This window comes from Rhinopithecus roxellana, chromosome 12 (assembly GCF_007565055.1).
Source record: "Rhinopithecus roxellana isolate Shanxi Qingling chromosome 12, ASM756505v1, whole genome shotgun sequence".
NCBI classification, from domain to species: Eukaryota; Metazoa; Chordata; class Mammalia; order Primates; family Cercopithecidae; genus Rhinopithecus; species Rhinopithecus roxellana.
The window spans coordinates 45,257,636-45,272,318 of record NC_044560.1 but is presented as its reverse complement, the minus strand read 5'-3'; the positions used below and the strand labels follow the sequence as shown (position 1 = coordinate 45,272,318).

At 41.0% G+C, this 14,683-nt stretch overlaps 1 protein-coding gene across 3 annotated transcripts in view; it reads left to right on the top strand.

The window, feature by feature from the left end:
- Nucleotides 1–14,683, top strand: part of PGM1 (phosphoglucomutase 1) — a 65,900-nt gene that overhangs the window by 24,821 nt on the left and 26,396 nt on the right. For 2 of the 3 annotated variants that reach the window (XM_010370704.2, XM_030913139.1), the window contains exons 2-4: nt 10,132–10,294; nt 10,650–10,796; nt 12,358–12,483. In XM_010370704.2, coding sequence (XP_010369006.1) covers nt 10,132–10,294; nt 10,650–10,796; nt 12,358–12,483 — 436 coding nt within the window. Of the gene's footprint in view, nt 1–3,383; nt 4,086–10,131; nt 10,295–10,649; nt 10,797–12,357; nt 12,484–14,683 lie in introns of those variants that run through there. The other variant, XM_010370702.2, reaches the window with a different exon arrangement.

Here is a 14,683-nt window from a genome sequence, read left to right as displayed (position 1 = left end):
GTTTAGTACAGTTCACAAGGCTCCATAGACTTGCCCCAACTATTTCTCTAGTCTCATCCCTCTCACTGCAACCTCTTGAGAGCCACAACTCTGTAAATACACCTTCAGGATAGCACCAAGGCCACCACGCTGTGATGGCTCCTTTCTGATGTGAACTCTGTGGGAACAGAGGCCCATCCATCTTTGTCTCTATCTCCAACCCCACTCAGAATGTGGGAAAAAAAATTTGTATCTTTACATCATTTTCCAGTTCATAAAGGCTTTCCTAGACATTCAGTGAGGTAATCTTCACAAAACTTGGGAGAGAGGTGTGATTTCATGAGGAAATTGAGGCTCAGAGGGATGAGGGGGCTGACAGTGATTTACCTTATACCAGGCACAGTACCGGGTGTTTTCACATGTGGCCTGTTTTCAATTTTCCGAACAACCTTCAGAGCTATCCCCATTTTATAGGCTCAGATGAGTTAAGTAACTTGCTGTAGATTGTACCTCTCATACATTTTGCAGTGAAAGATTTGAGCCCTAGTTGTGTCTGGCCGCTGAACCTGTGCCCTTTCCATTAGAATGCAGTGCCTTGCCTGGGGCTGAGCATTTACTACCTGCTTAGTTACTGGTGGCTGGAGAAATGAATGACTGTTTTCCACTCTTGGGGACAAACACTTCAAGCCGTCTGTAACAGGCACCTGCAGCTATCACAACCATAGGGCCTTGAGTTGGGGGGTCTGATTAACCCTGCTGCTTTAAACCAAATTTCTGCCTTTCTTTCTAGTGCTTATGCCTGGAAATAGGGTTATCAGGTCCATCCCTTATGCCCACTCCTGGGGCATTTGCTAAAAAAGAACTCGGTGTGAAGAGGTGAACCCATTCAGGCCAACCCTCATGTGGGGCCTGGGACATCATTATTAACTGTCCGTTAAATATTTTTTAGAGAAACATAGAAAAGAAAGAGTGAATAAAGGATTGGTAAGTCTACGGTTTCTGCTGTGTTCTACTGGGAAGGTATCACCACTGATGTGAATGGGAGCTGGAGTCTTTGTGAGGCTGGGAGCGAAGGGGTTCATAACTCTGCCATTGTGAAATTGATTGGGCCCAAGACCAGTATGAAAGTTCTTCGTCTGAAGGGAGTAATCCTTAAATCCCCCATATGGTTTAAATGTAATTTGTGTCATTGTGAAGGAGTACTGGCAATGCAGGCGAATTCATTAGGCCAAATTGGGTTCGCTATGCTCGACAGTAACGTTTCTGAAGATGAAGTTCAACCTTTGCTGGAGAGTTGAAACAAATGAGTTTCTTAATAGCTGCCCCACTTAGTCTGAGTGTCTTAGGAAGCTTAATGTTTTTAATGTCTCTTCCTTTTTACTATGCTTCACAGTCCATCTAACATTGCTGCTTCTGGTAATATTTTTATATGTATTCTGTAGTGTTCATAAAATTACGATCAGGCCCATTTTTAGAATAGAAGCTTTTCTAGGGCAAGGATTATGTCCTTTTGGTGTAGTATTGCATATTGACAAACACCATGCCTGGCATGTGTCATCGCTTAAAATGTTGCTCTCATAGTTCTGCCTTCAGAAAGAACTTCACTGAGAGACTGGCAGGCTGCCAGCAGAGACCATGCTGGAGTGTGGTATATTATGTGGGCAGAGAGGCTTTGGTATGGGATGTGGGAACATCCTTGTGCCCAAGTACCCCCAAATTTACTCTGGGATTTCAAGATCTCATTAAGAAAACTACCAATTACGTGGTTGGTTGCTCTGTTATTCCAAAGAAAAGATTATTGGAGTGATATTTCATAAATCTGGATCTATTATCAAATATGTCAAGACACACATGCCAGCCTAATTTACAAGCCCATATAAAACCAGAGAAAACTTGGCACAGAACTTACAAAATAGGAATTTAGAAAATCATTTATAGTAGAAAAACAGTGGTTATGTAAACTGTTAATAAAGCATGCTTGCTTTTTCAATTAATTTCTAAAGAATTTGACTTTTTAAAACAAATTAAGAGCCCAAAATAAGCTATAAAAAGTAGTTGTCTTTTGGCTGACAGGTTTTCAACATAATAGATGTGTTTTGTGAATTGTGTTAATGTTATGTCTCGAGGTATTTCCTGCACATGGGCCAGGCCCATTTGTCATTTGAAGGGGACCAGGCTCCCTTGCCAGTGGCCTACTTTCCACTCGTGAGCCCATTATTCCTGCTGGTCTTGTGCAGAGCAGCCCTGGAACACAGGCGCATTCTTGACAGAGGGCAGTTGGCAGCTACCAGTGCCTGTCTACTTTCAGATGCTGCTTGACAAGTTAGTATAAAAAGACTCAGATTTTGTTGCTCAAGGGATGATTCACTTTTCCCTCGAAAACCTGAATTCCTCAGTGCATGCGTGGTCTGTTGTCCAGGCTGGAGTGCAATGGCACAATCTTGGCTCACTGCAACCTCAGCCTCCGAGGTTCAAGCAATTCTCCTGCCTCAGCCTCCTAAGTAGCTGGGATTACAGGTGCACGCCACCACGCCTGGCAAATTTTTGTATTTTTAGTGGAGACAGGGTTTCACCATGTTGAACAGACTGGTCTTCAACTCTTGACCTCAGGTGATCCGCCCACTTCAGCCTCCCAAAGTGCTGGGATTACAGGCGTGAGCCACCATGGCTGGCTGAGAACACAGATGTTTGTATTTAAATAGATCATTAATAAAATCTCAGGGATTAAATGGAATTGGATATGAAATTTATTTAGGTAAAATGTTTTTAAACATCCTAGATTGTTCAGATACAAAGGACTTAAACTGCTTCCCTAAAAACATTTTGTTAAAAGTCAAATACACTTAAAACTAAGAAAATTTTAAAAATTAATCTTACGTTCATATTGTTTTTCTAAATAATAACTTGATCCAACCCTGTGCACTCAGAAAAACATATATTTATTTTTTCCGTGTTTTGTTTACATTTTTAAGGACTTGGTGCATCCTCATGCCTGCTTTTTTGTATATTCAAAGGAATGACCAAGCTGTTGGTTATTCAGGGCAACTTTGGAGGTATCTGTTTTTCTAGAACTGAACACTATTTTGTTAAATCTTTGGTGGCCAATGAATAAATCTGTTAGATGATTTTTTTCCTGATAGATTGCATGTGTGAAGTAAAAAAAATTTCTTAGGTATCAAAATGACAGTGATGTAAGAAAACCAGAGGTAACTTGAGCTCCCTCACTTCCATTTTAAGATTGACCTTTAGCTTGCTAGGTGGCGTGGAGCAACTCTAGCTGCAGATGGCCTTCTCAGAGATGAATGCCCAGAGAGGCTCTGGTTTAAGGGGTGGCAGGAGCAGTGAGAGCCACACCAGGGTGTCTTGTTCACAAACCTGCTTCGTGGGACTGCTTTTGCCCTCTTTGCCTGGGCTGTGATTGTAGAGCCTGGCAGCCACCTGGTGTTTACAACTGAAGTCGGCTGCATGCAGCACTCCTTGGAGCTATCTCTACCCTAACGGGGAAATGAGACAAAAATAATTGAAGGGTATTTGGCTTGGTTAAGTGGGCAGAAGTGTCCTCATCAAAACAACTTTGAAGACCTGCTTTGTGTGTGGGTGCGAGTGGGTGTGTGGCCCTTAACTTGTTCACAAGGGACAACAACAAGGAATTAACCAAGCTTTCTCATTGAGAGTGATCGTCCAGGAAACCCTCTGTTTTAGTTACTCATACGACACTGTTGCAGCTTCAGGTTGGACAGACCTGTTTTGGAGTCCCTTGACTGCTTTCTGGACACCCTCACTGAGCCAGTCGGTGGAAGTGAAGGATGAGTGATTTTGAAGAATGGATTTCTGGGACATATAGAAAAACGGAAGAAGGTCCTCTCCCTTTGTTGACTTTTGCTACAGCTCCCTACCACGATCAGAAACCAGGAACAAGTGGATTACGGAAGAAAACCTATTATTTTGAGGAAAAGCCATGCTATCTGGAGAATTTCATCCAGAGTATATTCTTTTCCATAGACCTAAAAGATCGCCAGGGATCATCACTGGTGGTTGGTGGAGATGGGCGGTATTTTAATAAATCAGCAATAGAAACGATAGTGCAGATGGCAGCTGCCAATGGGGTGGGTATATGATAAGTATTGTTATGTTTCTGGCTCTCCAAATAACCTCTTAATTTTACAGAAGTATACAAATGTACAAGGATTTTATGTGGTATACACTTCAATTCTACTAACATCCGGTTAAGTTTCATTGTAACTTCAGTGATTGTATATTGTGAAAATACTTGAGAAATTACATTAACCACACCAGGATACAGGAATGTTAAGTTCAGCTTCTTAGGTATTATGCTCTGTTCTGTTGCTCGCCAAAGTACCTGTTGCTTTTTAGACATTTAAAGCACACTCCCGGTCTTAAGCTGTTTTATCTACATTCTAACTAGCTTCAAGGGGCACCCTGTCCTATGTAAGAGGGCTCTACTGAATGGTGGAGAGAAGAGGATTTTGTTTTCTTTCAATGGCTTTCTTGTTGAAGTTCAGTCACTTGTCAAACAGGAAAACAAAAGCCAGGGCATGCTGTTGTTTATGGATCCTGGTAGTCATGCAGAAATGCTAGGAGGAGGTTGGAAAATGTTAGGTGTGAGCCTTTCGAGAGGACCTGTTACAGGGGCACCTGCTTATAATGACCTTGGACACAAAGAAGCCCTTTGCATGGTGAATTTGTGCAGCAGGGTAGAGATAATAACTCCTGTAAGACTATAGTGTGAGGAGGCTCTGCTAAACCTCTGCATCATGAAAAACCGTGTTGGCTGGATTAAGCAAATGAGAAGGAATATTGTACCAGAAAGCATTGATCTTGATAATCTAACAGTTCGCACAGCCCACTGGTTTACAGGAAGGTGGGCATCAGAACATTGATGTTTTTGCTCTGCAAATTCCTCTCTGGGACCAAAAATATATTTTTAGTATTTTAGATAATGATTAGCAATTAGTTGGAGCACATAGTCCTTCAGTACCCGCAAATTTTAAAATCTGTTGTATTTCTTCTCTGGAAGAGATTCTGATTCTGACAAGATAAAATTTAGTATTGCAACTAAATGTGTTAGACATTCATTTTCAGTGTATTTTCAAAATACGCTGAGCAAGTATGTTTGCAAAAGCCAAATTAAAACAAAGCAAAACAAAATAAAATGTACCACCACACTAAATTTAAAAGTGTTTGTAGATCCTATTGTTTATAATGAGAGTTTTCCTGATACTCAGTTTCAGAATCTGAATGCCTCTCATGTAAAAGTTGCTGATAAAGCACTCAAATATGAAATTATTATGAAGCATACACATTTTTAAGATAAAATGTGACATGCCATAAATTTTTTCTTTGAGGAGAGCTGCAAAGGGAATGGTATTAAGATGCTTTTAATCTTTTGAGAGGGAACGAATAGAACATTATTTCTCCGCATATATCTAGACTGTTGAGTGGATCTGGTACCCTGTCCCCTTTGCTGTGATATATTTGGCTCCATTTCATTTTTGTGTGGAGCTGAAGGATGTGCAAGAGGTGGTAGGAATGTGTAATTCAGGCAGACTCTACAGACTTTCTCAGATTTGCCCTCTGAAGGTTTACTAAATAATACATTTAAATGATAATAATTGACTAAATATGGTAGCTGCCTATTTGTTAGAGCTGTTGGCAGCCCAAGCAATATTTTCAAGTCTTTTCAAAGTAAGCTTAGAGGTGAGAGCCACCTTATTAAAAATAGGCACTGCATTTAAAAGTCATGCTAACCAACTGAATTGCTTAAAACATTAGTGGACCCATAAAGCACTTCAATCTGATGCACTTTAAACCTATGAAAATCTAAAGGGTTTGATTTCTTCTCTGTCTAACATATCCTAAATTCTGACTGTTTTAACATGCCTTTGATTGTGGGTAGGGCTGCAGGGAGGAAATCTAAAGGAAGGATAATTATTGCCACAGATTTTGACAAAAGTCAGTGCTCCTTTCTCATCTTCATTAATAGTCACTGTGCCCATCAGCTGATTCTTGGAGGGCTTTTCAGCCCACTAAGCTAAATGGAGATCATTTTATTTTTTTTCCCTTTACCATACTTTATCTGGTGCATTTATGGGTTATAAGTTTCTCTTCATTTTTATTTATATAGAGCTCTCTGCTTTTGAAGGACATTTTATTGCACAAAATAAGATATTGATGGGCCCCTTTTGGAATATTGACATCTCATTCAGTCCCCAGAGCTCTAAACTGAGAGGTAAGTTTAGAGGTAAGAGCAGGACCCATGTGCATGATTACAGGACAAAGACAATGGAACTTGGTTTTTTAATGAACCCTAAGAAAATACCAAGCCCTGTTTTCAATTAAAAGGAATATTTAAAGTTTACTCCCTGCCATGTTTGACTATTAGATGTTTGGAGAACAATGAAGTACCCATTTTGGCGGGGAGGCATGAGTTTTAAGGAAGGAAGTTGTGGGAAAGGAAGGCAGGCAGGGGAGGCCATTTGAGGATGGACTCTTACTGCCTGGCTGAGGGAGTTATCTCTACCTTGGGGGCCAGGAAAGGTAAAATATACATAACATCAGATTTACCATTTTAACCATTTTCAATGTATGGTTCAGTGGCATTAATTACATTTGCAATGTTGTACAACCATCACCACTATGTCCAGAACCTTTTTAAAAAAATCATCCCATACAGAAACTCTGTACCCATTACACAATCATTTCCCATTCCCACTCCCGCCAGCCTCTGGTAACCTCTGTACTACTTTCTGTCTCGATGAATTTGCCTATTCTAGTTCCCTCATAGAAGCAGAATCAGACAATCCTTGTCCTTTTGCATCTGGCTTATTTCACTTAGCATAATGTTTTCAAGCCTTGTCCAGGCTGTAGAATGTGTCAGAATTTTATTCCCTTTTTTTTTTTTTTGAGTTAAAAAATATTTATCCTTATGACCTGGCAGTCACATGAGAAAAAAAAAAGAAAAGAAAAAAAATTATCCTATATATGTCCTTCCAGTCACATCCATACCTATAGATTGCAATGTCATCTTAGAGTACAGTGACAGATTCTTTAAAAAGTTTTAATTGTGGTAAAAACACATAATAAGATTTACCATCTTAACCATTTTTAGGTGTATGATTCAGTAATGTTAACGAAACGTTGTGCAACATATCTCTAGAAATTTTTCATCTTGCCAAACTGAAAGTCTATGTTCATTGAACAATTCCCCATCCTTCCCTCTTCTGAGCCCCTGGCAACCACCATTGTACTTTGTGTTTCTATGGTGTTGACTTCTTTAAATACCTCATGTAAGTGGAATCATACAGCATTTGTCTTTTGTGACAAATGTGGGCAAGTGTGGGAACGGATCAAAAGTGCCATGGGATGTAGAAAGCACTCTGTAGCTCCATAACAATCATCAGTATTGATTCCACACTATCTGCAGGTTCCTACAGTCTAAAAAGCAACCTACTGACAGCATCCACCCTGGTGATTACCATTTCCTGGGGAAGGCAGGATATAACCAATATATTAGGGGAGCTACAACAAAAATTGTCCAGAGATCAACATATGAGAGCCAAGAGGTAACTGAAATGAACCAGCTGCTTCTTGGGAGGTGGTTGGTAGTGGCGTGGTTGACAGTTTTCAATTTGTCTTTTGTGAGAAATGCTGTATGACAAATTTCACTTAGCCTAATGTCCTCAAGGTTCATCCATCTTGTGGCATATGGCAGGACCCCCCCCCCCACACACACACTTTTCAGGCTGAATAATATTCCACTTTATGTATACACAACATTTTGTTTATCCGTTCACCTCATGGTAGACGTTAGCGTTCTTTCCACCCTTTGACTTTTGTGAGTAATACTGCTGTGAACATTGGTGTTTAAGCATCTGTGTACGTCCTGCTTTCAATTCTTCAGGTATATACCTAGAAGTGGAATTTCTGGGAAGGTTTTGGGGTCAGAAAAGGGACACAGCATTATGGCTTAGAAAGAAGAACTAGATGGGTTTGAGTAGGTCAGATGGATCCAGCCAGGGTCGAGCAAGAGAGACTCATGTGGGAGAGAGGCAGGGGAGATTGAGTTAGGAGCTGTTGCAGTGGTCCAGGCATCTTTAAGGGAAGGAGGGTAATAGAGCAGTGTCTCCCCTGTATCTGATCGAGAGCGATATTCCTGAGGGTGATTCCCAAGAAAGAGCCTGATCTGGAAGGGGAGTTCTTCCACCAGATGCACCTCTTCTTGGGCTCGAGAGAGAAGCTATCTTGTTTCTATCTCTCAAATTTTCTTCTTACTCACCCCTGGCATAATCCCCTCAGCCTGGAACCATTGCAAATCTCACCATAAGGAATGGTAGAATTAAGGGGTGATATGGGTGGTGTAGCTTAATATCATCAGCCTCTCCTTCCACACCAAATATAATCTATATAAAAATTGGTGTGCTTGGTGTGTAAATACAACTCGACAAGCCACCCCAAACCCCTCCTATGGACATTCTGGAACTGCCTAAATATAGGCTTTTATTCTCATCACAACCACACTGGAAACTGCTGGAAGGTGAAATGTCACTGTGTTGAGTCGGGACGTTTCAATACTTTCCCCCACCGTGGCCACTAATGTGCTGTGTGGCCTTGTCATGTCATCTATGCCAGTGTCTGCCATAGCACCTTTCCATTAATGCTTGTTATTATTGCTGCTGGATGGAGGCAAGAATGAATGAATGGGCAGGATCATGATAACTCTGGACCTCAGCTTCCTCATGTTTGCAGTGGTACTTGGGAGGAGCAAATGTGGGAATGGATCAAAAGTGCCGTGGGATGTAGAAAGCACTCTGTAGCTCAGTAACAATCATCAGTATTGATTCCACACTATCTGCAGGTTCCTATAGTCTAAAAAGCAACCTACTGACAGCATCCACCCTGGTGGTTACCATTTCCTGGGGAAGGCAGGATATAACCAATATATTAGGGGAGCGGCAACAAAAATTGTTCAGAGATCAACATATGAGAGCCAAGAGGTAATGAAGTGAACCAGCTGCTTCCTGGGAGGTGGTTGGGAGGTGGCTGGTTGGAAGTGAACCAGCTGCTTCCTGGGAGGTGGTTGACAGTTTTCAATGAGTTATGGAAGGGTGGCAGAGCCAACAGTCCCAGAGAAACTCTTCCCAGGAAATCCAGGTATCTCATGGACATTCTCAACATTAGAAACACATCTTCCACCATCAAGTTGTTTCTTCAATCATATTTATCTTGGGTGAAGCAAAAAGAAATAACAAATGGAAAATGTAAAAAACATCCCTGTTTTTTAAGAGGAACTGACAGCACTTCAACTTCTTTTCCAACTTTAGCCATGTTGAAACAGATACAAATTACTGTCATTTTAGCAAAAAAGATTTAGGAGCGGTACTGATACCATCTGTAAGAGCTATGGGAAGGTAAGTTAAAAATGCAACAGAAGTCCCCCCTGTCACCCTTTCATGTAGGTCGTTCTGACTGGTTTACTCAGGAATAACTCCAGCATTCTTGTCTTAGGCCCAGGAGGTAACCCAGGTACACTGTAACAGGAGTAGGTGTGTCTTGCTTTGAGGAAACCCACTGTATGAAAAAGCCAAGCTTGACTGGAAAGATAAATTGATGAGTCATTTTTCAATAATCTTGCCATAAAATTTGCCTTTTTTACTTCAAAAAGATTTTTACTTTAAAAAAGCCTTGTCTTTGGGCAGAATCCCTTTAACTAGCTAAACCTTTTCTTTTCTCCCATTGTGGATTGAAAGTATGATTGAATTGGATAAAAATTTGAGTTTTCTCATATTCTTTCAATGCATCCAAATTGTGAACCCGATCTGGAAAGGCTCTTTTTAATATGCTGTGTTTTCGTGCCAGAGCCTTATAGTGCACACAGACCACACACTCTTCTAAAACTACAAAGTCCCAAAAGCCATCTGAAGGAATTTGTTCAACATTGCTGATTCTACTTCAGTAATGTGGTTGAGACATCCAAGCTATAGATTTTTATTAAATAAAATCTTTTCTTGTCCAACAGATTATTGTTATTATTATTATTATTTTGTCCATCTGCCTGTTATCTTGGTGTTGTTTCTGAGCAGTGACTCTGGATGTATTGATGTTAAAGAGTGTGTTCTGGATTTCTTCTCCTAGATTGGTCGCTTGGTTATTGGACAGAATGGAATCCTCTCCACCCCTGCTGTATCCTGCATCATTAGAAAAATCAAAGCCATTGGTGGGATCATTCTGACAGCCAGCCACAACCCAGGGGGCCCCAATGGAGATTTTGGAATCAAATTCAATATTTCTAATGGAGGTGAGTTTGCTGTCATTTTGAGGACAGGTAAGTTTATATTCAGTAGGATAAACCAATAGCTGGAGCCTGGGGAGACCAGGGTTTTGGTTCTGATCCTTTGTAGGGGGCAGGGGGGGTGCTCTTTGCTTCATTTCAGTGACAGTGAAATGCTTCTCATTTGACTGTACCTGAATATGAAGAGCCATGTACAACTCATCCCTAACATGATATTTTCTTTTAGAAAAGTCCTGCCACTTTGCTGGCTGAATGATGAAATGGTAGATGTGCTAGTGAAGAGGAACTGATGAGCTTTGGATTCTTTGTATTTCCATGTGAGCTGCATGAAGTGACCCACTGTTTGCGGTTTGATTTCCAGGTCCTGCTCCAGAAGCAATAACTGATAAAATTTTCCAAATCAGCAAGACAATTGAAGAATATGCAATTTGCCCTGACCTGAAAGTAGACCTTGGTCTTCTTGGAAAGCAGCAGTTTGACTTGGAAAATAAGTTCAAACCCTTCACAGGCATGTTTACTTTCTTTCTCTTTCTGCCCACTCCTATTTCCACGTTGAGCAATTTTTCTTTCAACATTTTAGTACAGGGTCTTCAGTTTTGGAAAGATTTCCTTGAGTGGTCTGTAAGCTTTGCAAGTGCTATTCGTTAATTAACAAGTCTGGAATTAGGTTTGGGAGTCCAGAGAACTGGGCTCCCTGGGCCCTGCCAGGGATCAGCTTCATGACATCGGGTAAGTCATTTCCAACACTCTAGGCATGAGTTTTCATGCCTTGACTAGAAGACCTGTAAGATTACATTCATAGTTAACTTTTATTGACTTCTTGCTACATACCAGGGTCTTTACACACATTAATCCATTTTATTCTCACAGTAGATCTGTCAGGGCAGCACTGTCAAGCATTCATTATTACAGATGAGGAAACAAAGGCTGAGAGAGGTTAAGTAACAGGCTCAAGGTCATAGTCAGTGAATGGCAAAACCAGGATTTCAACTCAGGTTTGAATGATTTGCAAGCCTACATTTTCCATTTTAGTTGTCCTCATTCAGTAAAATCAATCAGACCATTTTAGGGGGACCAAATTGCAACTCTCTACATAGGCAGCTGTGGCTAACATTTTGTTGTTGAATGCCAGATATTGTAATAATTGACAGAATAAATATTTATAAAAGTATTCAGATTAATAAAATGAGGATGAGATGATTGGCAATAGACTTGCATTTTGACTTTGCCCTAACATGTTTTCTTTCTTCTGAATTGCAACTTTATGGAATGCATTTTATTAGTCAGTTAGTTCCTGGCCAAAGGATGCATTGCATTTTTTGTTTGAACCTACTCATGGAAAGCTGACAATTGCATCCTAACAAAGATAAAGTGCCACTTTGATGCATCTCGAAGACATTCTTGAGGTTCAGAAGATACCAGTAGAGAGTTTCTTACATTCTTCATATTTTGAAAATGTTCAGAACCACTGAATATCCAACAGTTTAGAAAATGTTCAGAAGCCCTGAATATTCAACAAGAACAACAATACTAAGTTCGTATATTTGCTTTATTCCTTAAGCAGTACATGTGAAAAGTGATTCATTAAAAAATTTCTTTTTCCGCTTAGTACCATTAAGTCTTGATGACAATGGACTTGGAAAAAGAAAAGGAAAGAAAAGTAGGCATTATATTTTCTGCTCTCTGTAACACCAAAACACACCTCTCAAAATCATGAATGGGGAAGCACTGTGGTGGCATAGCAGAATTTATACAACCTCTGTTGAAAATCCCCTGTGTGCCTCATCCAAGCTGTGTGGGCAAGTTTCTTAACCCTTCACACATTGAGTTTCCTCATCTATCAAATAGGACTAATAACATTTACCTCTCAGGAAAATTGTTAGTGTTGGATAACTATTGGTAGTATTGGATAGTATTGGATATCATTTAACAGTCATATTATTTGAGCTGTTCAATAATTGTCCTTTTAAAATAGCAATAGCAGGTTTACAGCCATATAATCACATCAGAATATAATCTTTCTAAATGTGTTTAGTCCTTCCATCTTTTAATGTTGCTTGTTCTCACAGTGGAAATTGTGGATTCGGTGGAAGCGTATGCTACAATGCTGAGAAACATCTTTGATTTCAGTGCACTGAAAGAACTACTTTCTGGGCCAAACCGACTGAAGATCCGTATTGATGCTATGCATGGAGGTATACAGTCATTTCTTTTCAATTCCCATCTCTCAAGGATAGGAAGTCGCTCTCTTCTATGTGTATCATGATGCTTTAACAAGCCTTTTCTCAAGTCTCTCTGATGGTTTTTAAATAGAGTTATTTTGCAACCAGAGCAATATTCACACAGATCAAAATCTAATTGTATGTAGCAAAAATAGTAGAGACACTCCTCGTGGTAAGCTCCTGTGAAGGTCAGCGTTTCCACATTAAGCATCAGATTCTGAGTAACATGCAACTGCTGTTGTGGACTCTTCCTCCCCCTCAGAAGATACCTTACATTCTTGCTGCACGCCCCCGTGTATTTCTGAGAGGACGGTCATTTGGGAGATGTGGTAAACATACTTCTGAGCCCCACATCCCCAGTCACCTGCCCCCACATGCTCCTTTTCTTAGAAGAGGGCAAGATGAGGATTAAATTCAGGAACATCAGGATGTGTACAGCTCTGTCTTCTTCCTTCGGGCGTTGTGTGGTCAGGTCCATAGAGAGGGCAGCTATCACTGTGAACCAGAACCATGAGGTTTTCTCAGACATGTAGGTATATGAGAATCCCTGAAACTTATACACATACATCTGCCTGCTTGGAGAAGCCTTTCTGCCTGAGATTGAACCCTTTTAGTGATGCAATTCAGGGATTCCTGTGACACTGCAAACCACAGTTAGAAAGTCTTCTCCTGGTGAGCTAAAATCTTCCATCCTTGGAACTTCTCCCCTTGGGTCCTAGCTGGCCTCTGGACTCCCATAGAATGGATCTACTTCCTTACTCAGACAAAAGCGATTCTGTCATTTTAAACCATTCAACAGATGTGTATTGCATACCTGCAACATGCATGCCTGGGGAATAGGCAGGAACTGGGCAGATTACTTTCTTCAAAGAATATGCAATGTTTGGGGAGATGAGGTGGGTAAAAAACTAACCCCTGGGTCGGGTGCAGTGGCTCATGCCTGTAATCCCAACGCTTTGAGAGGCCGAGGCAAGTGGATCACGGGGTTGGGAGTTCGAGACCAGCCTAACCAACATGGAGAAACCCTGTCTCTATAAAAATACAAAAATTAGCCGGGTGCGGTGGCACATGCCTGTAATCCCAGCTACTCAGGAGGCTGAGGCAGGAGACTAACTTGAAGCTGGGAGGCGGAAGTTGCAGTGAGCCGAGATCACACCACTGCCCCCCAGCCTGGGCGACAGAGCGAGACTCCGTCTCAAGACAACAACAACAACAACAAACTCTAAAAAACTAACTCCTGCCAGGCCAACAAAATGAGAGTTGGAATTTCAGATATTCTCTTTGGAGTTGGAAGAAGGCATAATTTGACTAGGGGTATAAAGAAAGGTTTCCTGGAAGAAGTGGCAACCAACTCAGTTCTTATAAAAGAAAGATCTAGAGTGATGAAAAATCAAGCAATGGTCATTCTCATGTGGTCAGTGGCTGTGACGAAGGCATGAAGGCTTAAAAATGGATGTCACATTAGGGAAATGAGGAGAGGCCTGAGCTGGCCAGAGAATGGGCATATGAGGAGGGCATTGGGTAAGAGGAGCTTGTCAGGAGATAAGACTACTTTTCTCCAGGTCTTTTGGCTGTTCCTCTAATGCCTTTGTTTCTGTATCCCTCACAGCCCTGGCTGCCTTGACCTCATTCTGTGGTGTGTCAGTAACCTGCTTAACAAGTGACCCCTCATAGTACACACTTATTCCACAGTATTCTGACCTCCGGGGCATGTACTATATTGGGATTAGTACCATCCTTGATGAAAATGCTCTCTTAGCATTTCAGAGATGTGTGTCTTGGTGGTTATGTAAAATGTCACTCTAAACATATGTACCTGGCTTCTCCTGTTGTTTGTTGTTGGTGGTGGGTTTTTTGTTTTCTTTTTTTTTTTGAGACAGAGTCTTGCCCTGTTGCCCAGGCTGGAGTGCAGTGGTGCAATCTCAGCTTACTATAACCTCCTTCTCCCAAGTTCAAGCAATTCTCCTGTCTCAGCCTCCTGAGTAGCTGGATTACAGGCACCTGCCACCACACCTGGCTAATCTGTGTGTAGGGATGTTTGTGTGTGTGTGTGTGTGTGTATACACACACACACACACACACACACACACATACATATATATATATTTTTTTTTATTTTTATTTTTATTTTTTAGTAGAGACAGAGTCTCACCATCTTGACCAGGCTGGTCTT